This window comes from Photinus pyralis, unplaced genomic scaffold (genome assembly GCF_008802855.1).
Source record: "Photinus pyralis isolate 1611_PpyrPB1 unplaced genomic scaffold, Ppyr1.3 Ppyr1.4_LG2, whole genome shotgun sequence".
Taxonomy (NCBI): domain Eukaryota; kingdom Metazoa; phylum Arthropoda; class Insecta; order Coleoptera; family Lampyridae; genus Photinus; species Photinus pyralis.
This window is the reverse complement of record NW_022170403.1, coordinates 3,554,132-3,577,113: the sequence shown is the minus strand read 5'-3', so window position 1 is coordinate 3,577,113 and position 22,982 is coordinate 3,554,132. Positions and strand designations below refer to the sequence as shown.

At 35.6% G+C, this 22,982-nt stretch overlaps 1 protein-coding gene across 1 annotated transcript; it reads right to left on the bottom strand.

The window, feature by feature from the left end:
• Positions 1-6,544: 6,544 nt before the first annotated feature.
• On the bottom strand, positions 6,545-22,720 carry LOC116163289 (tubulin alpha-1A chain). Its single transcript, XM_031477166.1, has 8 exons — positions 22,564-22,720; positions 8,224-8,446; positions 7,930-8,102; positions 7,758-7,886; positions 7,535-7,705; positions 7,232-7,491; positions 6,976-7,185; positions 6,545-6,928 (listed from the first exon to the last, which is right to left on the bottom strand). Exons 1-8 carry the CDS (start codon positions 22,564-22,566, stop codon positions 6,745-6,747), a joined length of 1,353 nt encoding a protein of 450 aa, XP_031333026.1. The 5' UTR covers positions 22,567-22,720; the 3' UTR covers positions 6,545-6,744.
• Positions 22,721-22,982: the final 262 nt, after the last annotated feature.

The window sequence follows — 22,982 nt, the reverse complement described above, 5'->3', positions numbered from 1 at the left end:
TGTGGCCGGATTTTTACGATTTTAACAGAAGTTGCATCTTACAAATGGGAAATGAATGCAAGTGGAAATGCGCTTTAAGTATGTAAATCGATTACGATTACTTTTTAACTTGTTATATTATTATTTAACCGTAAGGAAGCAAAAAGGGAATTAGATAAACTAACAATCGCAGTTAGAAATGCAATTTTATTTCACATGTAAATAGAATAAGATCATAAACATTTCTATACGTATGTACCTACCTATAATATTCGGGATGAGGTAATTAAGTGAGTCATTGTAATACATTGAAAGTCAGTTGCATTTGTTCAGTATCGAATGTTAAATGACAAAAAGCTTAAATTGGCGCGAGGGGTTGATAAACGATTAGCCATAGGTTAGATAATCGCTTACGAGGACGGTAGATAATGTGGGGATACGTATAAATATAAGTGAAAATCGTTTCGGAAATTCATTAGTTCACGCGCAGTTTTAAACAGTGGCTTCGTTTCTCATACCAAACGTATTACTCCTCAGCAGATCAGAAACGCTAAAGAAAAGTTCCTGGTTGCAGTTTATGGAGGTGACAACCTTATCGACTTTAGTGTCTTTTTTATTAACGGGTTTATGAACACAACAACAACGTAACACTAATTAATAACGGTGAACAATTTAAAGGTTGCAATTTAAATATTTTGCTAAACGTAAAACGGCGAAACAACGAACGAATGGGAAAACGTCGAGGATGTTGTAAACAGACTCAACAGAGACCGATTTCTTCGTATGGAAATCCAACGGTAGTACACTGCGCCAGCTTACAGGGGATGTCTTCTCTGTGAAGATGCTTTGGAGTCGCTGGAAAAAGGGATGTTGGCTGTGGTAGTGGAGAACGTCTAAGAAAATTCCTTAGCACGTTTCTTCTTCCTCTTCGGACCCGTAGGTGAAGGTGTTATCAGGTCGCTGTGATACGTCCACGCTGTAGGAGCGGTGGAGTGCCTACGCTATTAAGCAGCGAGAGGTATTTAGGTTTACACTATTAGCAGCTGTTAGTAGCTCTCGAGGAGCTCTTCGCTATTAACAGCAGAAGAAAACTAAAATCACAGACTAAAATGTTACGCCCATGCGCGCTCTTTTATGTCTTGTTTCTCCGGTGGGGGATGTGCACGTGACTGCTACCGAGCGGCATGACGTTTCTTTGGTGGGAGTTGTCAGCTTGTGATTGTTGGTGACATTAGAACAGCTGACGGCAGTGTTACCTCTACTGTCAAACGCCTGCCAGTTTGACGTAGACATGTGACGTTGTCATATAATTGCTACAACGACCTACGGTACTGATTATTGACATGATCAATGGCGAATGCTAAATAGAAATTAGCAAGCCTACCACCAAAAGGGACGCTACCAAGTACCTACCACTCTCTCCATACTTCCCAGTACATACAGGCGAGGTTAGGCAATGAACATCTCCCATTATTTTGGAGCTAGAGCTAGAGCTCAATAGCGCGAGGGGTACTACACATCCCCACATCCAGAAATCCTCCACCGGACGACATTCTCCAGATTAAAGTGCTAACACTACTAGATACACTAATTTTACTGGATATATGCATCCAATTTTTCCTTACCCCCGAAAAAAACAGGTTTTTTTTTCTCAAACTAGGTTGTGATACATCAATGTAATCAGGAAAAAGAATGAAAAAAAATGTACGTTACGATATACAGGGTGTTGCATTTAAAAAATCTCAAAATAGGTAGTCCAACTTTTTTTTACTATTTCAATGGATTCTACCTAAAAATATCTAAAATAGACATTCTTTTTATCTTACATAGGTGCGGTCTACAGTCCAAAAGTCAAAAGTTTTCGTTTCCACCATGTATCTCAAAAAATAAACGTGGTTTTTTAAAATCTCAAAAATTATTTTTTCACATATACTGAATGCGTCCGCCTTCCGCCATTAACAGCTCTGCAGTGCATTCCCCAAACTTGATACTTGATACTTATGCCCTGGCGTCTCTCAGAATTTAGGATCAATCAATTCCTGCCGTACATTTTCTGTAGAAATATTCCTAATTACGTCACGTAAATAATCCGTGAACTGAATTTACATGAAACATGCCTAGAGTATTATGGAGAATACGAAAATGCAACGAAAGAAAGAAAGAAAGTTTATTTTCCAAAGCACAAAAAAAACAGAAAGAAAGAAATAAAAATAATACATTCAAATTGACAATAATTTTTTTTGTTACAGTACAATAAAATAAAATTAGACTTAAAGTGCGGTATGGATAAGTACCTCCTTAACATTGTTGTATGGAGGTTACCCTCAGAAATTATATGGAATGTGGTGATGGTGGACAGGATCCCATACTTTATGCAATAGCAATAAAAAAAATTTGTACTTAAAGAAAAAAATGTGCCTATTACAAACAATCTTGTGTGTGCTTGTTGCCGGATAAAGTACTGCAGATAATTAATAACAATGATGATATTTGAAGACGAGAAACGTTTAATTTATTTAAACAAAATTTCAATGTTTTCTAAGGTAAAGAGCCACGATTTTAATTCCTTTAACCGCGAGTAGGTTGTAAAATGTTGGTGCACAATGTATAAAAAACCTTTTATTTTATACCAAATGTTAAATTGACATTTTAACAGGTTTGAATGAGTAGGCTAAGCCGTTCTTTAATCGTGAGGATAAAGTAATCACTTTAACCGTAAGGAAAATTACAAATAGTGTTACATACACTATTTCTAATTTAATGTTTCTATGTTTTGACGACTATAAGTGCTTTGCACATCAGCAAGATTTATGAAATGAATAAATAAATAAATAAAGTGAAACAAATTACTGTGCATTCTAATAACATCTGTCAATCTTATTTCAAATGCGCGATATAAATGACGTTCAGAACATATAACAATTCTGTTTCTATGGAAACCATCGCGATGGTACAACCTAAGCTTGCTATTTTTGACGTTTCTAAATTAAATTCAGAATTGTCAGAAACTTTACAATGATTTGTATGGCTTCTGCTATAAAATAAAGTTTTGTATTATACACGACGATAAAGGGAAAATCAGAGGAAGGTCAAAAATTTTGCAGCCTCCGTCTTTTTTCTCACAAATAAATACGCCGTTAAATTCTCAAGTACATAGCTCTTTAATCTACAGGACATTAACCTATAATTATGTAGACAAAATTGGCCGATATAGGGGATCAAAACAAGCACCTTTTTTTTAAATAAACACAACGTTTTTCGTTTGGGTTTTTCGTAATTTGAAAAACTAATTCCAGATTCGCGATTTTCATGTTTAAAAACTCCTGAACTCCAAACTCCCAAACGAGCCACGTTGAACCATCGGTTTATTTGGAAAAAGTTAACACTCTGTACACGAAAAGCACAAATCCCTGAAATGCAGAACCACGTAAGTGTGTTCCAGTAAAATTGAAGTGACCTGTGAATTGTGATTTTCAGAATGAACCATCACAGAAAAAAAATGTTTCAAAACCCGCGTAACTCATCCGTAAATGATGACTCGTTGTGTTACGCTAAAAAAGAAAATATCGAAGGGTTGATTGCAGACTCTCCGCCTGAATTCTTGAACGCATTCTTTTTACCACTTTCCACCCCTTATGATCATTTGTACCGACACGTGCGGCACCATACCTCGAATTATTATTTATTGTTTGATTGTTAAATAAGAAGGTTAATTTAGTTTTATGCCAAAAATGACCAAGTAATTTGGGAGAATTGCCTATCGAATGTACAGTCATTGACAAAAGTAATGATCACCGGGTAGATATAAATCCTGCATCATATACGCAACCTTTGAATATATTGTGCAACTTGGAAATCAGATTCAACAAATTATCTCCTGCTTGAAGAAACCTATTAGGCGACCATTACTTTTGTCAAAGACCGTACGAGTAATTACTGAGAATTGTTTGGGATTTGCTAATCAATCTTTCACGTTATACAAAGCGATTTGTAAGTTCATCGCGTGCGAATAACAAAATAATCAAATCAAAATTGATATCATTAGCCACACACGTAAAGTTTGCTTAGAATGGATGCCGGAAGGGTTAAATACAGGGGCGAGGGTAAATGAACTCGTAACTTTAAATTATGATTTATTGTTAGTATAACGGAAGGAAACGTAGAGGTCCAAGTCGTTTACATTTGAATTTCCTTTTAATTTTCATTGTTATATATACAAATTGCTTATGCTGGCAATAGAATATTTATGCACGGGGAAAGAATATCCCTAGCGCAGAAGGCACTGCGTGTTACAAGAAGCGACTAAAATGCAGGTCTGTCTCTTGTGTTTAGAAGATAGAAATCGAATTTAAGATCTTGTTGATAGTGTTGAATGCAGAATGTTTGAGCTCTCGTAGCTCTGGGGAGTGCACATGCTCTAATGACCGTTTAAAAGGCTCACAGAGTCTCCTTGCTAATATAACATTTGTATTTTTTTATTTAATAGCTGATGTAGGATAAGTCGTTCTTTCACCGTGAGGGTAGATAAAGATTTCACTTTAACCGCAAGGGTAGTGAAACAGATGCATTCTAATAACATCTGTCATTTTTATTTCAAATGGGACGCGAAACACCATATACAATGACGTTCAGAACCTATGACAATGCTGTTTATATTGAAACGACCGCGATGACAGAATCTAAGCTTGCTACTTTCTACGGCTAAATTTAATTCAGAATTGTCAAAAGCTTTACATTGATTTATAATGGCGTCTGATATAACATAAAGTTTTGTAATAATGATAATAAGAATAATGATTTATTCTCCACTTCTGTACAAACTAATAAACTAATATACTTATATTTAATTATAAAAATTAAAAGGAAGAAACCTATCCCGGTGTTGGGAAGAAAATAACTAAATTTTTTTCTTAATAATGTAAATAGTAGAAACGGAAATAATATGGATCATAAAATGTAAACTAAGGATTCGCATTATGAAAGCTATAAAACTCTTTTACCTAAAATCGTCCTGAAACCTTCATTTTCATGCCTACTTTCTGTCAGGAAATTTTAGTTTCCATGACAGAGGCAGAGCAGACTACGTTTCCTGCGGCTTGTCACTTTACTGTCCGGACCTGTCACTTACTTTTCCGACCGCACCGTCACTTTGCCGGCCGCATTTTTGACATTTCCAAATGTCTATAATGACACCTGTCATCACTGACAGATTGACATTATTCAAAAGTTTTATATAAAAATTGAAATTTTGTATTAAACGACGATTTCGGGTAAAATTCAATACAAAACTCGTCAGTAAAATGTCATTACCTGACTCGGACTCGGAATTTCCTCGCCAGTAATGTATCATTTTCCTGACTTATATGTAAATAACTATTAATGAGTAAAATTCCTGTGATTTTAACCATAATTCAGTATTATACACGACGATAAAGGGAAACTATCCATCTCGTGAAAGTTAATTTACTCAATGGTTAAAATATCCCTTTATCGTCTAATATAATAAACTATTATTCTGCATTTTAAAATTTTCTCTCAATTTACATTTTACATTGTTTTCGGTCAATGCCTTTTGTATGTTTTATTCGAAATCACTTGTAAATTTATTTCACCCGCCTCTGGTGATATTCTATTTTCGTCACGTAACATTGGAAGCTTTGAAACTACCAAGAGGTCAAAGTAACACTGTAAAAATGCCAAAATATTCCCATCGTAGGTATAATTGAATTTTCCACCTTCCTATGAAGCTCTTATGGTATTAAAAATTATTTACCAAACTCCATCATAGTAAATAATCTCTATATTATGCAATATTGCAACCGAATTGTTATAATAACAGTGTAGCGAACATTCCAGGAAACTCGATAGACCTCGAGGCACCATGTAGTCATTAGTCGTCGGCGAAAAAGAACGAAGGTGGATGTGACGTACCTAATCTTTCCTATTTGTTCGAGAACCTTCTAGAATAGTCGGTTGCGTTCGGAAGCGTTCGAGATCTTTCGAGAAAAAGGAAGCGTTTGCTGTATGAGCAAGTTGAATTGCGTTTTAGTTCAGTTCAAAATTCAACGCCGAAGTAATGAATAGTTCGCGCTGTTATATGTAAGTGATAAACAATACTTCAATAAAGTTATTATTAATTAATTGTAAATAAATAAACAACGTAATTAAATTTACGTTACAATAGTTATAACTCTTTGGAAGTGGTGGTTTGATCCTAATTACGCTTGGTTTTTTGATTATATGGGTCCATTTTTGTGCAAATAATTTAATAGACAATCCCTAAACTGCTTAAGCAAAAATGAGCTATTTAGAAATTTCACCCTCTTGGACACACTACACTGACAGTAACTTGTTTGACTAACTGACACTATTTAGTTGTTTTTTAAACAGATAAATGGAACTCGGGGGTTGTGTTTATTTCTTTGGTTTTCTCATACTCGTGTTAAAATCCAACGTTATCCATTTGATTTTTTGAGGGCGATTTACCTGCAAAATGGGTCATATGTAGTTAATTGTTTAGGAACAAAAGTCCTAGATCGCCGGGTCATGCCAAATAAAAGTGTAAAAAACGTCACAGTATATTACGAAATTAATAATTCATAATATTGCCATTTCATATAAAGCGGTATAAAATTGATTAGTTGATCAATCAGTAGGTATTAGTAACTAACATATTTTGAACCTAATATTTCAATATAAAAAAGCAAGTCATCCTTCGCTATCTAGTAAACGCAGTGCTGGTGCTCGTTTTTTGTTGTATATTTATTAGTATTCGTCGCCTTCATCGCCTTCACCCTCCAGTGAATCCACCGCCACCTCTTCATAATCCTTTTCGAGTGCAGCTAAATCCTCGCGGGCCTCTGAGAATTCGCCTTCTTCCATACCTTCTCCCACGTACCAATGCACAAAGGCTCTCTTAGCGTACATAAGATCAAATTTGTGATCCAATCTGCAATGGTTATGCTAGTATTTACGTTTTGTGATTCCAAAACTAACCTGGCCCAAGCTTCAGCAATAGCAGTGGTATTTGACAACATGCAGACTGCCCGTTGAACTTTCGCCAAATCTCCCCCAGGCACTACGGTGGGCGGTTGGTAATTGATACCAACCTTAAAACCTGTAGGACACCAATCCACAAACTGTATGGTGCGCTTCGTTTTGATAGTAGCGATTGCTGCATTGACGTCTTTTGGTACAACATCCCCCCTAAATATGTTTCGTAGACACAAAGAAATAAATAACCCATGCTCACCTGTATAACATACAGCAGGCCATGTATTTTCCATGTCTGGGGTCACATTTTACCATTTGGTTAGCTGGTTCAAAACACGCATTTGTAATTTCCGCTACTGTGAGTTGTTCGTGGTAAGCCTTCTCGGCGGAAATTACCGGAGCATACGTAGCCAGTGGAAAGTGAATTCTGGGATAAGGTACCAGATTTGTTTGAAATTCGGTTAAGTCTACATTTAAAGCCCCGTCGAACCTGAGCGAAGCGGTAATCGAGGAAACGATCTAAACTGACCTTTAAAAATTGCAATTTACATTCATCCTTTACCTGTCCAATCAGACGATTTAGATTCGTGTACGTGGGACGTTCGATGTCCAAGTTTCTGCGACAGATATCGTAGATGGCTTCATTGTCAACCATAAAAGCACAGTCGGAATGCTCGAGAGTTGTGTGCGTTGTTAATATAGAATTGTATGGCTCTACGACTGCAGTCGAGACCTACAAGAAGAGGGCTCTTTGTTATGGTTGACAAAAGTGGACACGCACGTACTTGTGGTGCTGGATAAATAGAGAACTCCAGTTTTGATTTTTTGCCATAGTCGACACTGAGCCTCTCCATCAGTAAACTTGTAAATCCCGAACCGGTACCTCCTCCGAACGAGTGAAAAACTAAGAATCCCTGAAAGAAATTTTGAAACGCGTGTGAAATCGGATTATGCTACCTGTAAACCGGTGCATTGGTCCGCCAGTTTTCGCATCCGATCCAAAACGATATCTACAATTTCCTTTCCTATTGTATAATGACCGCGGGCGTAATTATTGGCCGCATCCTCTTTTCCTGTGATTAACTGTTCGGGGTGGAAAAGCTGCCGGTAGGTTCCCGTGCGCACCTCGTCTGCAACAAGACATTTGCATGTTCATGCCTTCACGCTATAATGTGGTTTTCGTTTTGTCAATAAATAATAATACCTATCGTGTGGAGGTTTCGCGTTATTGCTGATCGAAATGCTACTCACCTACGACGGTTGGTTCCAAATCGACGAAAACCGCTCGTGGTACGTGTTTTCCGGATCCAGTTTCGCTGAAAAATGTATTAAAGGAATCGTCACCGCCACCGATTGTCTTGTCAGAAGGCATCTGTCCGTCAGGTTGAATTCCATGTTCGAGACAGTACAATTCCCAGCATGCGTTTCCAATTTGTACTCCGGCTTGACCAATGTGAACTGATATGCATTCCCTCTGGAAAAATAATAATGTTATTCAAAACTACGTGAATTAATGGAGGCTTTACTAGCCCAGTCAAATTAGCACCAAAAGTAGTATAAACTGGATATTGTAAAAAGGAATATAACTTTATAATAGGCGAATGGAAACCTCTAGGAATACGTCCAAATCCGATGAATCAGCTTTTGACTTTGGAGCTGGTTTTCGAGGCAACCAAACATGATTTCGCAAGTCGGGTCACACAGAACGATTCTTTAAACCGTTAATTTTTGGTATGCCTCTATTTGATCAAAATTAATGATTTTTATTAATTCGAGTGCCAAAGGCTTATTGTAGAGTAACCTTTCTTGTTATATTTCGGGGGTTAACTAAAAAAATTCCACAGTCCGTCGGTTTGCAAGAATCATCGGGTCAATTTTTGGAAAAGGTTGTTTTAGAGTTCCACCATCTATTAAAAATATTGAAAACGCTCTGGGAATTGATCACTTTGAAAGACAAAGCATCGTTGTTGTAGCTTCTTTATTTAATTAATCGATGACAATACAACGTACGGTGATCGGGCTTGTCATACTGTTTTGATATCAAAAGAAGTGACCAAATACAGATTTTCAAAAAGATCGGATGAAGTAACTACTAATTGTTAATATTCGGGAGTACTGTTTTTATATTTTTCCATAAAAAACAATAACATTCGAAAATCGATTCCAAACAAATTCATTTCTATTCATTTTTTCCTGGAGATTCCGTTAGAATCTTAAATGGTTTAAGGGTGGTTCGTTCCATGCTAGGTCCGGAGTTGAATTTCCTTTGGGGTTGTGCGAATTTTTAGGATTGGGACATTACAAGTTATAAGGGATGGTCTGATTAGAACGCAGGTTTCTTTGATATGTAAATTTTTGGTCCTCAATTACGATCCTGATAATGTATTTGCGTGGGAAAGCGTAGAAGCGACATACTGTTGGGCCATAAGATGAAATTAACGGGAAGTACGTGGTAGTCCGGCTGAATTAGATCCGTTTGAGCCAGATTTGTGGGAATTTTCCGTTAGAGGTGTCTGGAAAACGCTTTTCTGGAAAAGTGATTGGTAAATCGAAATGAATTCTATTGGTAGAACAGAGGGTCGTAGGGAACTGTTGAAACCGAGAGAAATTAAGTGTAACTCAACTGATAAATTACCGAGGGTGATTTTTTGGGTCGTGAAAGGCCATAGGTGAATATTCGTGTCGGAAATTTTCTTTTTAGATACAAGTGCGCAATTTAAGTTCTGACGGATGATTGCCCTGCGAGGAATTAATAAGTGTAACTGCGTTGCACTAATTCGACTGTAAGAATTAATTTGAAATAATTACATTTTAGTTTTTAATCAGGGGAAATATTAAGTCGTGCGAATTTGAACCCTTTGACATTGAACTTAGGAAACTGGATGTAAAATAAACAGCATAACCTAAAAGCGCGGCGCCACCTGTCAATATTTATGCGTATATAACATTTATTCAATGGTATTTTCGTTTCCGGATGGATTACGTAATTTGGTGAAATCGTTTGAAAGTTAAAAAAAATACCGAACTGCTCCATTTACGAAGATTGGAATTTTTTCCCTCCAGCTGTTCCCGTCGACCGTTTTTTGGAAATGAGAAGGCTGAATATATTCGTACTACGTCAAATTATCAAAAGGAATTACTGTAAATAACACATTTTTTGCATTTTTTATTCAACCCATTACCGTTTCTTTTGAGGCTTTCTTTCTGTTTGAGGCTTAAAAAAAGCGCATGAACAATCTCAATCAGGACACTGTGAATTGTTAATTGTTAATTTGACAATGTAATTTAAATTTTATTAATAAGGCCAATTCACATTATCGGTCACGGCACGGTCAGATCGCGGTCCGCTCACAGTACGGTAAATTATTGTAGCGCGTATTTCTTAACATGTGCTACCGTAACCTGACCGGTAATGTGAACACGCCTTAAGTAATATACGCTATAACAATTAACCTCACCGCGAGCGGACCGTGAGGTGACCCATAATGTGAATTGGTCTTTAAAGTAGGTACGTAATGAGGAAATAGACTGACATTAAGTTGCACGAATCTGCATTTTCATAAGAGGAGAATGAGTCATTAACAGCATTCGCTCTCTGAAAGCGGACAAGTACGTATGTACGCGATTGCGATTTGTATAAAACAATTAGCGCTAGAATTTGTTATTTTAAAAGTGGATTGGTCCGATTGTTAAGGGCAAAGTGAATTATAAAGGTGAGTAAAAGAAAAGAAATTCAGTGGCAATATTCTTCCTCCGAAAAATAGCAACGTGGTAATAAAGAAAACGCTCTTTGGCTTCATGTTCGACATTAGAAACTTCTCATTGGAAAATTTTTACCAGCCTGAAACATATTATTAACCAGCTTTAAATTTGTCTTTTTGGAGAAATGGGACCAGGAAGATATTAACTAAAATTAATTGGGGAACCAGTATAGAGAGCCCACTTGCCAAAACATAGCACATGAAGTCTACTATAATAGAGAGAACGGTGGAAATTCGAATCGAGACGACAACCGCTTCACCCAGCTAAGGTCAGCAACTTACTGCGATTGCAACAATTAAAAGGTACCGATTATTTTTCTTTACGTTCTGCATGTGAATAATTTTTCACGCGTTTATATTCGTGCATCGTCATAAACTTCTCTATAAGCTTTAATGGTTGGAATTCGTTTGGTTTATATAGATATAATCATCGCATTGTCTAGATGGGGTTATTTAGGTATAGGGGTATTTTAGTAGGATTATTGAATAAAGAACCTTATTTATTTATTTCTTTATTTATTTCATCACATCAAGTAAAATTTGTGTTGGAGAGCACCGATATCTCGGTTACAGTCGAGATGGCATGAAATTAACAAACGCATAATGTCAGTAAAGTGATAAATAGGCCAAAAAATAAAATCAATAAAAAGAAAGAAACATGAAATATGATGACTGAGGAAACATATGAAGGTTCTGGAAAGTAATATACGGAGAGTCGGAGCTACCTCTAACTATAAATAAACAGGAGTACCTACAACTAGAAACGATTAATAGCGAAGGAGGATAGAACATAAATCAAAGCAAGGGTGAGAGAAAATTCATCAGAATACCAGATAAATAAGAGATTTTCCATCGGAGAGAATACATTTTAGATGCATCAAATTTAAACAAACTAATACTATACAGCCTCTTCTTTTAAAGCGTTTTAGGGCATCATAATTCTTTATTATTTCATCTTTTATATTTCCTTATAAGTCATCAAATAATAGTGTTTCATATTTTTTAAACAAGTTTCAACCCCTTTCAAACCCCTACAACAAAATTATCTTTTCGTTAACCGAACGACACAAAACCGAACACAAATCTGCATTGGTTCCAAGAAGAGACGAGTGGGATCAGGAATGGAACCGGGTCGTAGTTAGTGACGAATCTCGATTCTGTTTGTGAATCAACGATGACCGAAACGGGTTCGCTGAAGACGCGGAAAAAGGTGAGTTGAATTATGACATTATGGAAGTACGCATTTTTTGAAATAAACATGCACACTTAGGGTAACGTTTATAATGTCTTAAAACAGGCGGCAGTGCCCTATGGGAGAGAACTAGAAAACCCTATTTTTTTAGCAAGATAATGCTAGGACTCACACTGCAGCTGTCACTTTAATGCCCCTCCGTCAAGGTAACGTTACCGTTCTCCCATGACCATGCATGAGCAGCAAGATCACTGCACTTCTTTCTAAGGTCGAATCAAGAGCTTCCGTACCAAATACTAGTTTCATACTGCATTGTATCCCAATTAAAGGTCTCGACGAAAGTTTTACCAACTACCGTCCTTCTTCCTTCCCTCTGATAGAGGCGGGAGTAGAACAGACTTTCTCCTGGGCGGTACTGTAATTACTCATCCAGATTGGTTATAGTTTCCCATATTTTGAGAACGGAGTGTCCAAGGAGAGAACTCACAAAGAGCAATTGGAACGTCTGGACAAGGCATATCCATTAATGATATGTTTAAAAGTGCGAATATCTCGAAAAACTTGTGTCAGGGAAGAGTACTAGCACAATGGGCGATTGGAACTTCTGGAGGATAGTAGTTTGACAAACTACTTCATGTTTCAGTCGATTGACAGATAAATAGGTACTTGACTTGAGTACTTTGAAAGTCAAGTTACGAAGTGAATACAAAGGTAAGGAGTCCGCCTTTTTTTTAATACACTTAAAGGGAGTACATGAAACATAACTTAATCGTTTTAAGGGAAATGCGCTTAAGGCTAGATTTTCATGAGCCAGTTAGATTCATCTCCATTTGATTACATTTGTTTCCGCATGAAGTTATCGGTAACGCGAAAAATCAACCCTTAATCTGATTTGCGTCATTACCTAAAATTATGAAATATTCTTATCCATATTGATTTGTTACGCAGCTTGTCTGTACATATATAGTAATAAAGTATTCATAGGTAGGTAGGTACATAAAATTCCAATTAACTTAATGATGCATATTTGTAAAAGTATACCTTGGCCTAACATATCTGAATTACAAAGGAAATAATAAATAATATGTTGTTACTCTCTGTCCACGATGATCACACATTCAATATATGGATATGTGAACTGCGTAAACGCTCATTCCTCCCATCGATTTCCATGTTTTATTGACAAAGCGTTTGAAAAATAAATGTACACGAAGCCAAATAAATGTGAGATCATTATTTGACTAGTAGCAATTCAAGGTTTGACAAAATATCCATTTGTATAAATTAGTGGAATGTGTGCGCCTAAGCGACTCTTGAGAAGAAGGTCTCTTGCTTTGTCACCAACTGGTAATTGAGAAACTGTTGCCGATGAGCTTGACCCATCAGGTTGAGGGACCAGGGTGCAGGTACATCCCTGTTTCTGTCCCTGGAGTGTTATTTACAGCAAAATTTTACAGTGATTCGTTTTTGGGTGATCCGGAACTGTGGGCAGAACATCAAAATTGAACCACAAAAATGTCCTTAACTATATTTCTTATGGAAATGTTTAAAAAAATGTAATGTAAATCATAAACCGTTTTCATATTTTCATTATAAAAAGGTTTAGTGCCTTTGAAGAACCATCCGACAGTTTATACAGAACTTTAAAATTCTACCAAAAATACCAAATACAGCTCCACCGACAAAGGTTAAAAAAAACCTTGATAGGATTTCATTCTTTTTAACGTCATTAAAGAAACTTTGCGTCATACAACGACCTATTTAAAAAAAATTATGGGGATTGGTGTGAGAAACTCCGACCACAACTCAAAACTTGTATTAAAAATGTTGAATATTGTCTTTGACATTATTTTAATAATTCTTTCTTCCACAAAACTGGAATACGAAAATTTTCAAAATTATTGAGGAACTCTTCGGACGACCAGAATTTTAGTTTAGTTATTATTATTGGTTTCCAGCAAAAACCTTACTAGGGAAATTTTCAAAACAAGTAGGTACTATCCGAAACTAACCGAACGCGAAAATTCTGATCAGAAACGGGCAGAATATTCCTTTAGGACTTTAAAAAGCGAAAGTCTTTAACGTTCTAACATAAGGTTCAACACAAAACTATTTTTAATTTTTTAATTTAAGAGGTATCGGCATCAACCTCGTGGGTTATTAGCCATGGAACTTTGAAGAACAATATGAAACAATGAAGAAGAATGTGAATTATGGTACAAAGTAGAGTAACACGACTAAAAATACCAGTATCATTATATGGTATGTAGATATCATGTTAATCTCTTTGTGGTATTACAGGGCGGCATAACGAAAACGTTCGCAAGGAAATAGTTTTCGGAAAAATCGCAAAAACACTTCGATTTTGATTGAAAGAGTGACATCTTCTACTTCAAAATTTACACCCCTGCTGTCAACCCCCTAAGCAGGGTTGTCATCCTTTCAATAATTTTAAATGGGTCGTGGAAGATACACTTCACTGTAGGGCTTAGGTATAAATACAACAAACTATGTAACATAAACATCTGGTTCACTGAAATAAAATCGTATCAGTAACTATTTTACCATCTGACATATGAGATAATTCATTAGTTGTTTATAATAGGGATAGTTTTATGAGTCTAAACTATTAGGACGTTTTATTATGTTGATTTCTCATGGTTTATGTTCTTCAGGATTGTTTTGTGTAGGTAATATTTATTATAAACGCGTTCATCCACATAAAAGGAGTGGCAACCCTGCTTAGGGGGTTGATCGCAGGGGTGTAATTTTTGAAGTAAAACCCAAAGCGACGTGTTTTTGCGTTTGTTTCAAAAACTATTTCCTTAAGAGTTATTCGGTCTGTATGATGAGGTGCCGGATCGTGGACCACCAAGGCCTTTGCCCATATTGCTTTATGGCTCAGTGGTAGAGCGTTGGGTTATAAATCCGGAGGTCGGGTGTTCGAACCTGGGTTGAGGTGAATTCTTCATCTGTGGCGGAGATGGAAATTACCTTAGACCAGTTCCGATCATTCTACCGGCTACTCCGAATTAGGTTCTCCTGCAGTTTTCCTTATTCGTAGGGTAAATACCGGAGTAGTATAGACCAACTTAAGACCTTCTGCAGAGGCACCTCTAAATAGCACTATGCGGGTCACTCTGTAATTGGGCGCATGCCTGTTGAGGGCCCAGAACAAGAGAGGGATAATAATAAATAAAAATAAATAAAATTGCTGGAAACATTCCGGATGCACAGAGGGGGTTGAATGCCTTAAGCAAAAATATTTTAGCAGATAGTGGGTAGTGTCTTGAGCAGAATGAAGAGGAGATCGTCTGGGTCAGGGGTCGAGTTTCGACTTTGATTTAAACATTCAGTTAATTCGTCCATGGTTATTGGTTGCATTTACCTATTGGGTGTTTATGGTCCAGGTCGTTAGTAAGGGATTCTCCCAATGTCAGGGTAATTGTTGGTGAGTGAGAACGTCTACGGAAACTCTCTGGCAAGGATCTCGGCCGAGATGCAATGCTTAGTATGGAGTATGGAGAGTTAAAGTAATTACGCTAGAATTCTAGTAAAAAGTTCAACGTTGCACAATAAAATGTTTTGTATTTTCCGTATCGGCAAAAATTCTCCATCTTTCTTTGAGAGAAACTTCCAAACCTTGAAAGCCTACCGCGTATTTCTCCAAATCAAACACGAAACGCAGACAAAGTGTATATTTTCGAAACTACATTAAGGGTTATGATTATAGTTCCGGATAGTACTTCAAGAGTTCTGTAAATTTCTCTAATATGGTTTTGACTGGCGATTTATAATAAGAAAACTTTGAAGGAGTTTTACTTTTGCCTTTAAGAGACATAAGGAAGGAGGTTTTCTTGTAAATAGAGTCCTGGACATCATCATCAGTTCAAGAAGGTTTCAAGAACATAAGGCATATTTGGCACCACATCTTGGTAACGTTTTTGAATTCTGATTAGACATTCAGATAATCTCAAGTAAAATCGCAAAATTTTCATGGGGCAAGTTGGTGTGTCGACGTTCATGGTAAACTTAATAATAAAAATTAGGAGGCGTTTTCATATTTCAAATGGTAAATGGTAAATTTTCGTCGCAATTTTTGCGATTTTTTTGGGGTTCTGAGTTTGATACGGCTAGCTCAGCGAACATGCGGAAACGGAATTTTTCTCTAATTATAAAAATTTGTGGACTCTACTAATGTAATAACTTTCTAGCTGTTGCTGCTCGGGAAACAGTAGGTATGTAACAGGTGGTCGCTTAGTTGCTTTTGAATTTGTATTTTGTTCAACATAGGAAAATTTACACATACCGCTTTATAGCGAACGTGTACAATAGTAGGTCTGGAAATAAAAAGCGATAACAACGCGTGCATTTTCAATAAACGTATGCACTTTCGAAACAAAATGTTACTTAGACCGGATTGTAAGAAGTAAGGGGGTTTTCGGCAGGCTAGATCGTGTGTGAGAATTTTATTTTCGCATAATTGCGATTATTTTGCAGCTAATATTGCAAAAAGGTAGGTGCGTTAAAATTGTCGATTGAAAAAATTTATCAAGTAGCGGCAAAGTTAACAGTCATTTTGAGTGAAAAATTCTAAACAAGAACGTTACTGCTACTTTTTCAATCTCGTCGTTTAAAAGCGTTAATTGAAACCAGTACCTCCAAGCTTGGTTTTGCGTTGGGACGGGAGTTTTAGCATAACTCGTAACAAATTTACGAATCGTAAAATTTACGCGAACGGGCAAAAGCGGTCTTCACATTGAAACAGAATACATAAACTCATTGTAATAAACAAAGAAGCTTGTTGCAGATCGCCAAATGTAACAGCCGGTTAAAATAAAGTTTCTGAACCTTCCACCGCAATAGTGCATTCATCACGAAGATAACGTTAGTAGAGTGGTACAAAAAAGTAAGCGATCTTTTTCCATATTTCTAAAAGAAGAAGCATTTTCCAAGGATAGATATCAATCTGTTGCCAGAAGAGTACGTTAATTACTGTAGGTTTAATTTTTTTTATTTGTATACAGTAGCGGTTGATTAGTTTTGGATTTTGGCATATTAAATTTGTTTCAAGTAATTTTTATATTCCTAAAAGAATCGACCTGTGAAAAATTAAACACATCTTTTGTAATATATTTATTCATTAGAATCGAATCCAAAAAAAATGGCAGCAAGTGTGGCGGTTGGAACCTCAACGGTCGCACCCATCAATGTATTACACGGTTATTATTTTGTCTACAACTATATTTAATCACACATCAACTCACTTCTTAACGCGAGCTGTCAAATTAATTAATATTAAACGTGACCTAAAATTTATACGGCCTACTCTCAATTAAAATTTTGTTCCTTCCTTATTTAATAAATATAATTTTTATAGCCAAAAGCACAATTCCAATTTCTCAGCTTTCGGGACCATTAGGGATGATACAAAATTTCAGCTAAATCGGTCTGCTTTTGACACAGTCTTGTTATGTTAAATTGAGAACAACTTGCGTTATTTGAGAATATTTGAGGATTGACGTCTTATGCCCTGATTTTTCGAAAAACTCATTTAATGACTTATCAATCAAGAATGTGATGTGCGATTTTCAGAAAAAAAGATGGCTAAGTTTTTCAAAATTTCAAAATTGATCTTTCTACAATCCAACAAGAACTGTAAAAGTTTTAGGCAGTTGTCTCTAATCAAAATCTTAGAAATGGAATGGTAACTTCACATGAGTTATGTACCTACTTACACGTGTACATTGTATCTTTAAATTTTGGTAAAAATTAAGACATCTGTGCAATTACAAGTCGAGTGTTCTAAATTTTTGCATGTATTTTACCAGGCCAGGCCATTGACCATATAACTGCAAGTTGTTCTTTTGCTTTCAGTGTAGGTATATTCAAAAGTAAATTGTCCTCTTCAGTGCAATAAAAGCTGTGATACTTCTTTCATAGACTTGAATGCATTTACCGCACGATCCAATGCAATAAAATGGGCCCCGAGAATATAAAATTAATTAATTACGACGAATCTCTCGTACCGATTCGTTCCTTTCGTTTTTCTTATAGGTATATGCGCTTTTTACTGCTGTACCAGGCTCCTTTTTTCGCCGTTTACAATCAATCAATGTGAAAATAGTTAAAAGAGAGGGTCGTTGACTTCCAATTGAAAGGGTTGAATGGAGATGAATGAAAAGCCTAAAATGCAAGGTACCATTCTTCGGAAATCGTAGACGAGTATAAATATAACTCGTGATTCATTTTTATATTTATTATGCTTGCAGTAATTAGAACGAACATGATTTTCTGAGGTTTGTGGTTGCTAAATTATCTCGTATATATACATCACGTTCTTTTGTCAACTTTAATAATAACCAACTCTGAATAATTCGACTGGGTCTAAAACTACAGAAATTAGACGTGCTTAATCCGAGGCTTAATCTTAATAACAAATTATACAGTGAGCGGCTAAAATATGGAACAAATTCATTAAAAAATATCATTTTTGCATTAAAGACAAAATATATAGGGTGCGTAAAAAAGTTAATTTTGATACCAAAGTTGATTTTTAAAATAGAACATTCTTTTCACACAGATATTGTCTATAGAGAATGCAGTTTGGTCTAACTAACAGACCATTTTTTTTTCGAAAAATAACGTGGGTAACTTAATTATTCCTTATAGTAGTCTCAATAAAATGGCCCAAAAACGTTTTGAAAAAACTTCGATTACATCATACGGAAACATTTAAACGAAGTCGAATGTCGACGAGTTTAACTTTACTCAAAAAAGAAAAAGATAAAACGGACTGGCAACCTGGTTCGTAGCAAAGCCGATTATTTACGAGTGATAAAATTTACGCGAAGAAACGCTTTCGGATCGGAATAAAATTTTGTATGGGGCAGGGAATTTCAAAAAAATTAATCAAGTATTACTTTCGCGAAATTCAAGCCGGTTGGCTTAGATTCGCGATTCATACAAATTTTCGTCCACCAGACTTTGAATGAATCACGAAAATAATGTTACTAGGGTGGTAGAAAAATCAACTGTACCATCGAAGCGATTTGGTTCCATATTTCTAAAGGAAGCGACATTTTCCAAGGAGAAATAATATCAATTTGTTACCAGAAGAGAATATTACCCACGTCAATTACTGTAAGTTATTTTAAATTTGTTGATCTGTATAAAGTAGGGGTCGGTTATGTTTAAGAATTTTCGAAAATAAATTTGTTTGAAGTAGTTTTAATATTCCTAAAGGAATCGACCCGTGAAAATTATTTGCATGAAACAGATTTTGTATTGTATTTATTGAAAAGAGTCGAATCCAAACAAGATTTTTAGTTATTTTGTTTCATTTTATTTGATCGATACATTTAATTTCAATGATACCAGTCGTTTGATTGGATAAAAGTTTTGTTTAGCATTCAGAGGTGGGTGGAATTTTAGATAAGGACCAAATTTAGCATTGCCATCATTTTTTTTGCGTTTCTTTATATAACCCAAACGGATGATATTTTAAATCAATTAATTTAGAAAGAAACACGGAATTTGATCGCCTTTGATTTACTTAATATAGTTAATCATGTAAGTTCGCGTATTTATTGGTGTCCAATCAAACCAGAGCATTAGAGTTTGGATTTCAGGTTTTCAGAGGATCAAAAAAAAACTTCTACAAGATATAAGAGGGTAGAAGAGTCTTTTTTATTAATGAGCTAGCCGTGAGTCAAATAACAATTAATTGTCAGCAGTTTGAACAGTCAAAACATGTGTCGTTGAGGTCAATTACACTATAAATTCCGTCTCGTTGCCTCACAGTGATGATTCAGAAGAGAACTCTTTGTTCAGAGGAAATAACACGACCTTTGATATTGTTTTTTCGTTTGTCTATTGCGTTTCTGCACGAAACTAACATAACCCTCTGGAGATTATCACCTTCAGCGACAAAAATGTGCAGTTTTTGAGTTCAGAATCTGTTCGAGACCTTAATATTCATCAATAGTCAGACAAATTTTCTAAAATGTAATGCTCAATGCAAAAAAAGGTATTGAGAATAAAAATGGAACTTTAGGGTTACTTTACAAGCACTAAAACACTTATAACTCGCCTTCAAATTGTCCTGTGCCACTATTGCAAATCTCCCGTTTCCTTAAGAATAGTGTGAATCAAGGTGCACTTAAATGAAAAAAAAATAAGTGTAAAATCTTGCATATATATATACAGGGTGTTCATTTGTAAACTTCCCACGACGGATTTATCGAAAACCACTGATTAAAGAAAAAAACGTCGATACACGTCAAAAGATTTGTGAAGGGGGAAAACTTTTCAACCAAAAATTACTTCACCTCCTTTCACCCTCTGCCCCCCAGGGCCATTCCCTTAAAAATTTTAGTGGTATCGGGTAACAGCTTGTTTGAAAGGTCTTTCAAAGTCCTTTATTTTGACGTTTGATTTTTTAAAATCAGTCTATTCGCTTTCGAAAATATCACTTATTTGTTGCTATGGGAAAGAAAGAATTTAATTTGCTGTCAGTTACCTCACGGTCAAGCAGAACCAAACTCACTAGAATGAATTTGGCAAACTTAATTGCATTATATGGGCAGCTGCGAAAGTGTTATAGCGAAGATACTGAAGATAGTGCATAAAATATGGTAATAAACACTTTTTTATTAGCTCCATTAACCCCAAGCTTTTATCCCTTTCAATGTAAGCAATAATTGCTTATCCTTTAAGTTAATCTTTGGCCTTCCCAAAAATTGGGTCCCATACCGCAGTTTTCAGATCACTCAATCAATATGAGCGTTTTGAAGATGCTGAAAAATAACAAGTAGTTATTATAAAATGTATCCTGTACAGAATAGGGATTTTTACCCCACCTTCCTGGTAAAATATGAAACTATTTAACAACATTTCAAGAACATCGTTGATATCTCATGGTTGTGATAAGAAACTAAAGGAAAACTCGCTTCGTATAGGTTTCGTAGGTCCACATTTGTGCCTACTAGTAGATGGATATTTATGTAACCCCCAAAATCTATACATTATTGCAGAAGCAATTGAAATTGCAACAACCTGAAAGTTATGTGTTGCAGCGATCAGCAATCGATTTATCGCTGACTGAAATAATAGAATTACCTAAGTACTAAAAAACAACTTAACAATAAATCTAAAGGTAATGTTTAGGTAAATTACATTTCGTTGTACTTGACGATGATTCGGAACAATGAGTTTTTACACAGTCGGCAAATTACTCATTCACAAACTATTTAAAACACTTTGTTCTACATACAACATTCCAACCTGAAATTAAATTTGAAGGAAATGTTTCTAGCAAGTATATCAGCAAGTGTATATTATTGAAGTTGTATTGAGGTTAGCGTTAGTTAGTTAATATTACGGTTGGTCTGTTGAGTTGCATACAACTATCAATTATCGCATGTACCTATTGAACGGAGGCCATAATTAGATACCCCATAGTAAAAACCTTCTTTTAAGGTTCTTTGTGGTGTTCTTTTTTTAATAAGGAAATCCTTTCTACAAAGGGATTTCTATATTTCAATCGGTTGCAAGTTAGTAGAATCATTTAGTAAGTTTCATATTAGACCAAGCGCATTGCAAACGACCACAAAAAGTTTTTTGGCGTGACAAAAAAAAGAAAACTCTTGAATTCATCATATACAATAAAGATAACCCATGGAAGATACATAGATGGCTGAAAAACACCGCACTTTTGAAGCTTTCAAATGGCAACTATTCTTTCCCCAAAAAAAGCTTTGCCTATTTAGGTATTCAATTCGAACTGGCAGAACCATGGCTACAATATGAAAATTTGTTCATGTAGGTATGTTGGGAAAAAGAAGTTCTAATTCGAGTTCTGTATACCTAAGTTTGGCCAAATTATCCGGACTATGACAGCAGACAATAATTGTTATTAATTAAGTATAAACTAAATTAAATGATTACGAATAATCGGATAACTATAATTCGACGTCTGGGGCGAGTTTAATTGGTAATGTTCTTAAAGACTAATAATAGTTTATTAAATTTTGATAGACCCACAATGATTTCATCTCACTTAAGGATGGGCGCGTTACAGAATTGAGTGGGCAGGAACAATTATAAAAAAATTGAACACAATTTTCCAAGAAACTCGATTCGTGCAAGTGATATTTGGACTAAAATTAAATCCTGTCCTTTCACCATATTATCGATTGACCATTACCTACACTTAGTTCGTTGGCCCATCAAGTTGATTTGCTTAAATTATAGGTTTTATTCTAATTTATTATTATGTACAGTCAATAAGGGGGCAACTATTTTAAGATCTAATTTCTACGACCTTAAATACAGACGGGGTTGGTGATTGAACTTATTAATAAACTTAGTTAATTGAAGATCTTTAATTGTTCGGTACGTTGTCAGAAAAAAAGCAAAGAATATTCCTTTGTGCGGTTGTGGGCTATACAACTATTTTTCGGGACACATTTACATAGACTTAATGTGTAATCGATGAAATGTACATTATTATTTATGTTTATTTATTATTTTTGGAAAAAACAAAGTTTTTCTGTTTGTAGCTTTCAACCCCAAAGCGCAAAAAAATTTTGGCACACGATGAACTTAATTTAACTAACTGTAACAGTAGGTACTTACCATTTTTGGGTATGTAGGTATTAACAATAAAGCGAAGAGCGATAATAGGACGGAAAACGATATCACGCAATGTCGGCGATGTTACAAATGCGAAACAAACGTTTTATACGAGAAAAGAGCGTGTACGAGCTTTTTAAATAAGCCGGCGATCCCAAAGACATTGCGCAGTATTACAAGAACGCGCTTCCGTTACTATGTCAACTCTCAATTTCCTGAAAAACTGGTGCGCTTCCTTTTACTACACGGGTAATTACGTACGAAGAAACTATTTTCCCATTAAGATTTTTAACGAAAAGTGACTTCTACTTTACCGACATTTTATTTTTTAAATAAAATGCTTTTACCCAAAATCGTCCTGAATCCTACATTTTCATGCCTACTTTCTGTCAGGAAATTTTAGTTTCCATGACAGAGGTAGA

What these genes read in the sequence shown, in the direction of transcription:
- LOC116163289 (XM_031477166.1), bottom strand. An exon ending in TAAATCGTCTGATTGGACAG is followed by an intron (nt 7,492 to 7,534) that starts GTAAAGGATGAA and finishes AGGTCAGTTTAG; the next exon opens with ATCGTTTCCTCGATTACCGC. An exon ending in GCCTGCTGTATGTTATACAG is followed by an intron (nt 7,186 to 7,231) that starts GTGAGCATGGGT and finishes AAACATATTTAG; the next exon opens with GGGGGATGTTGTACCAAAAG.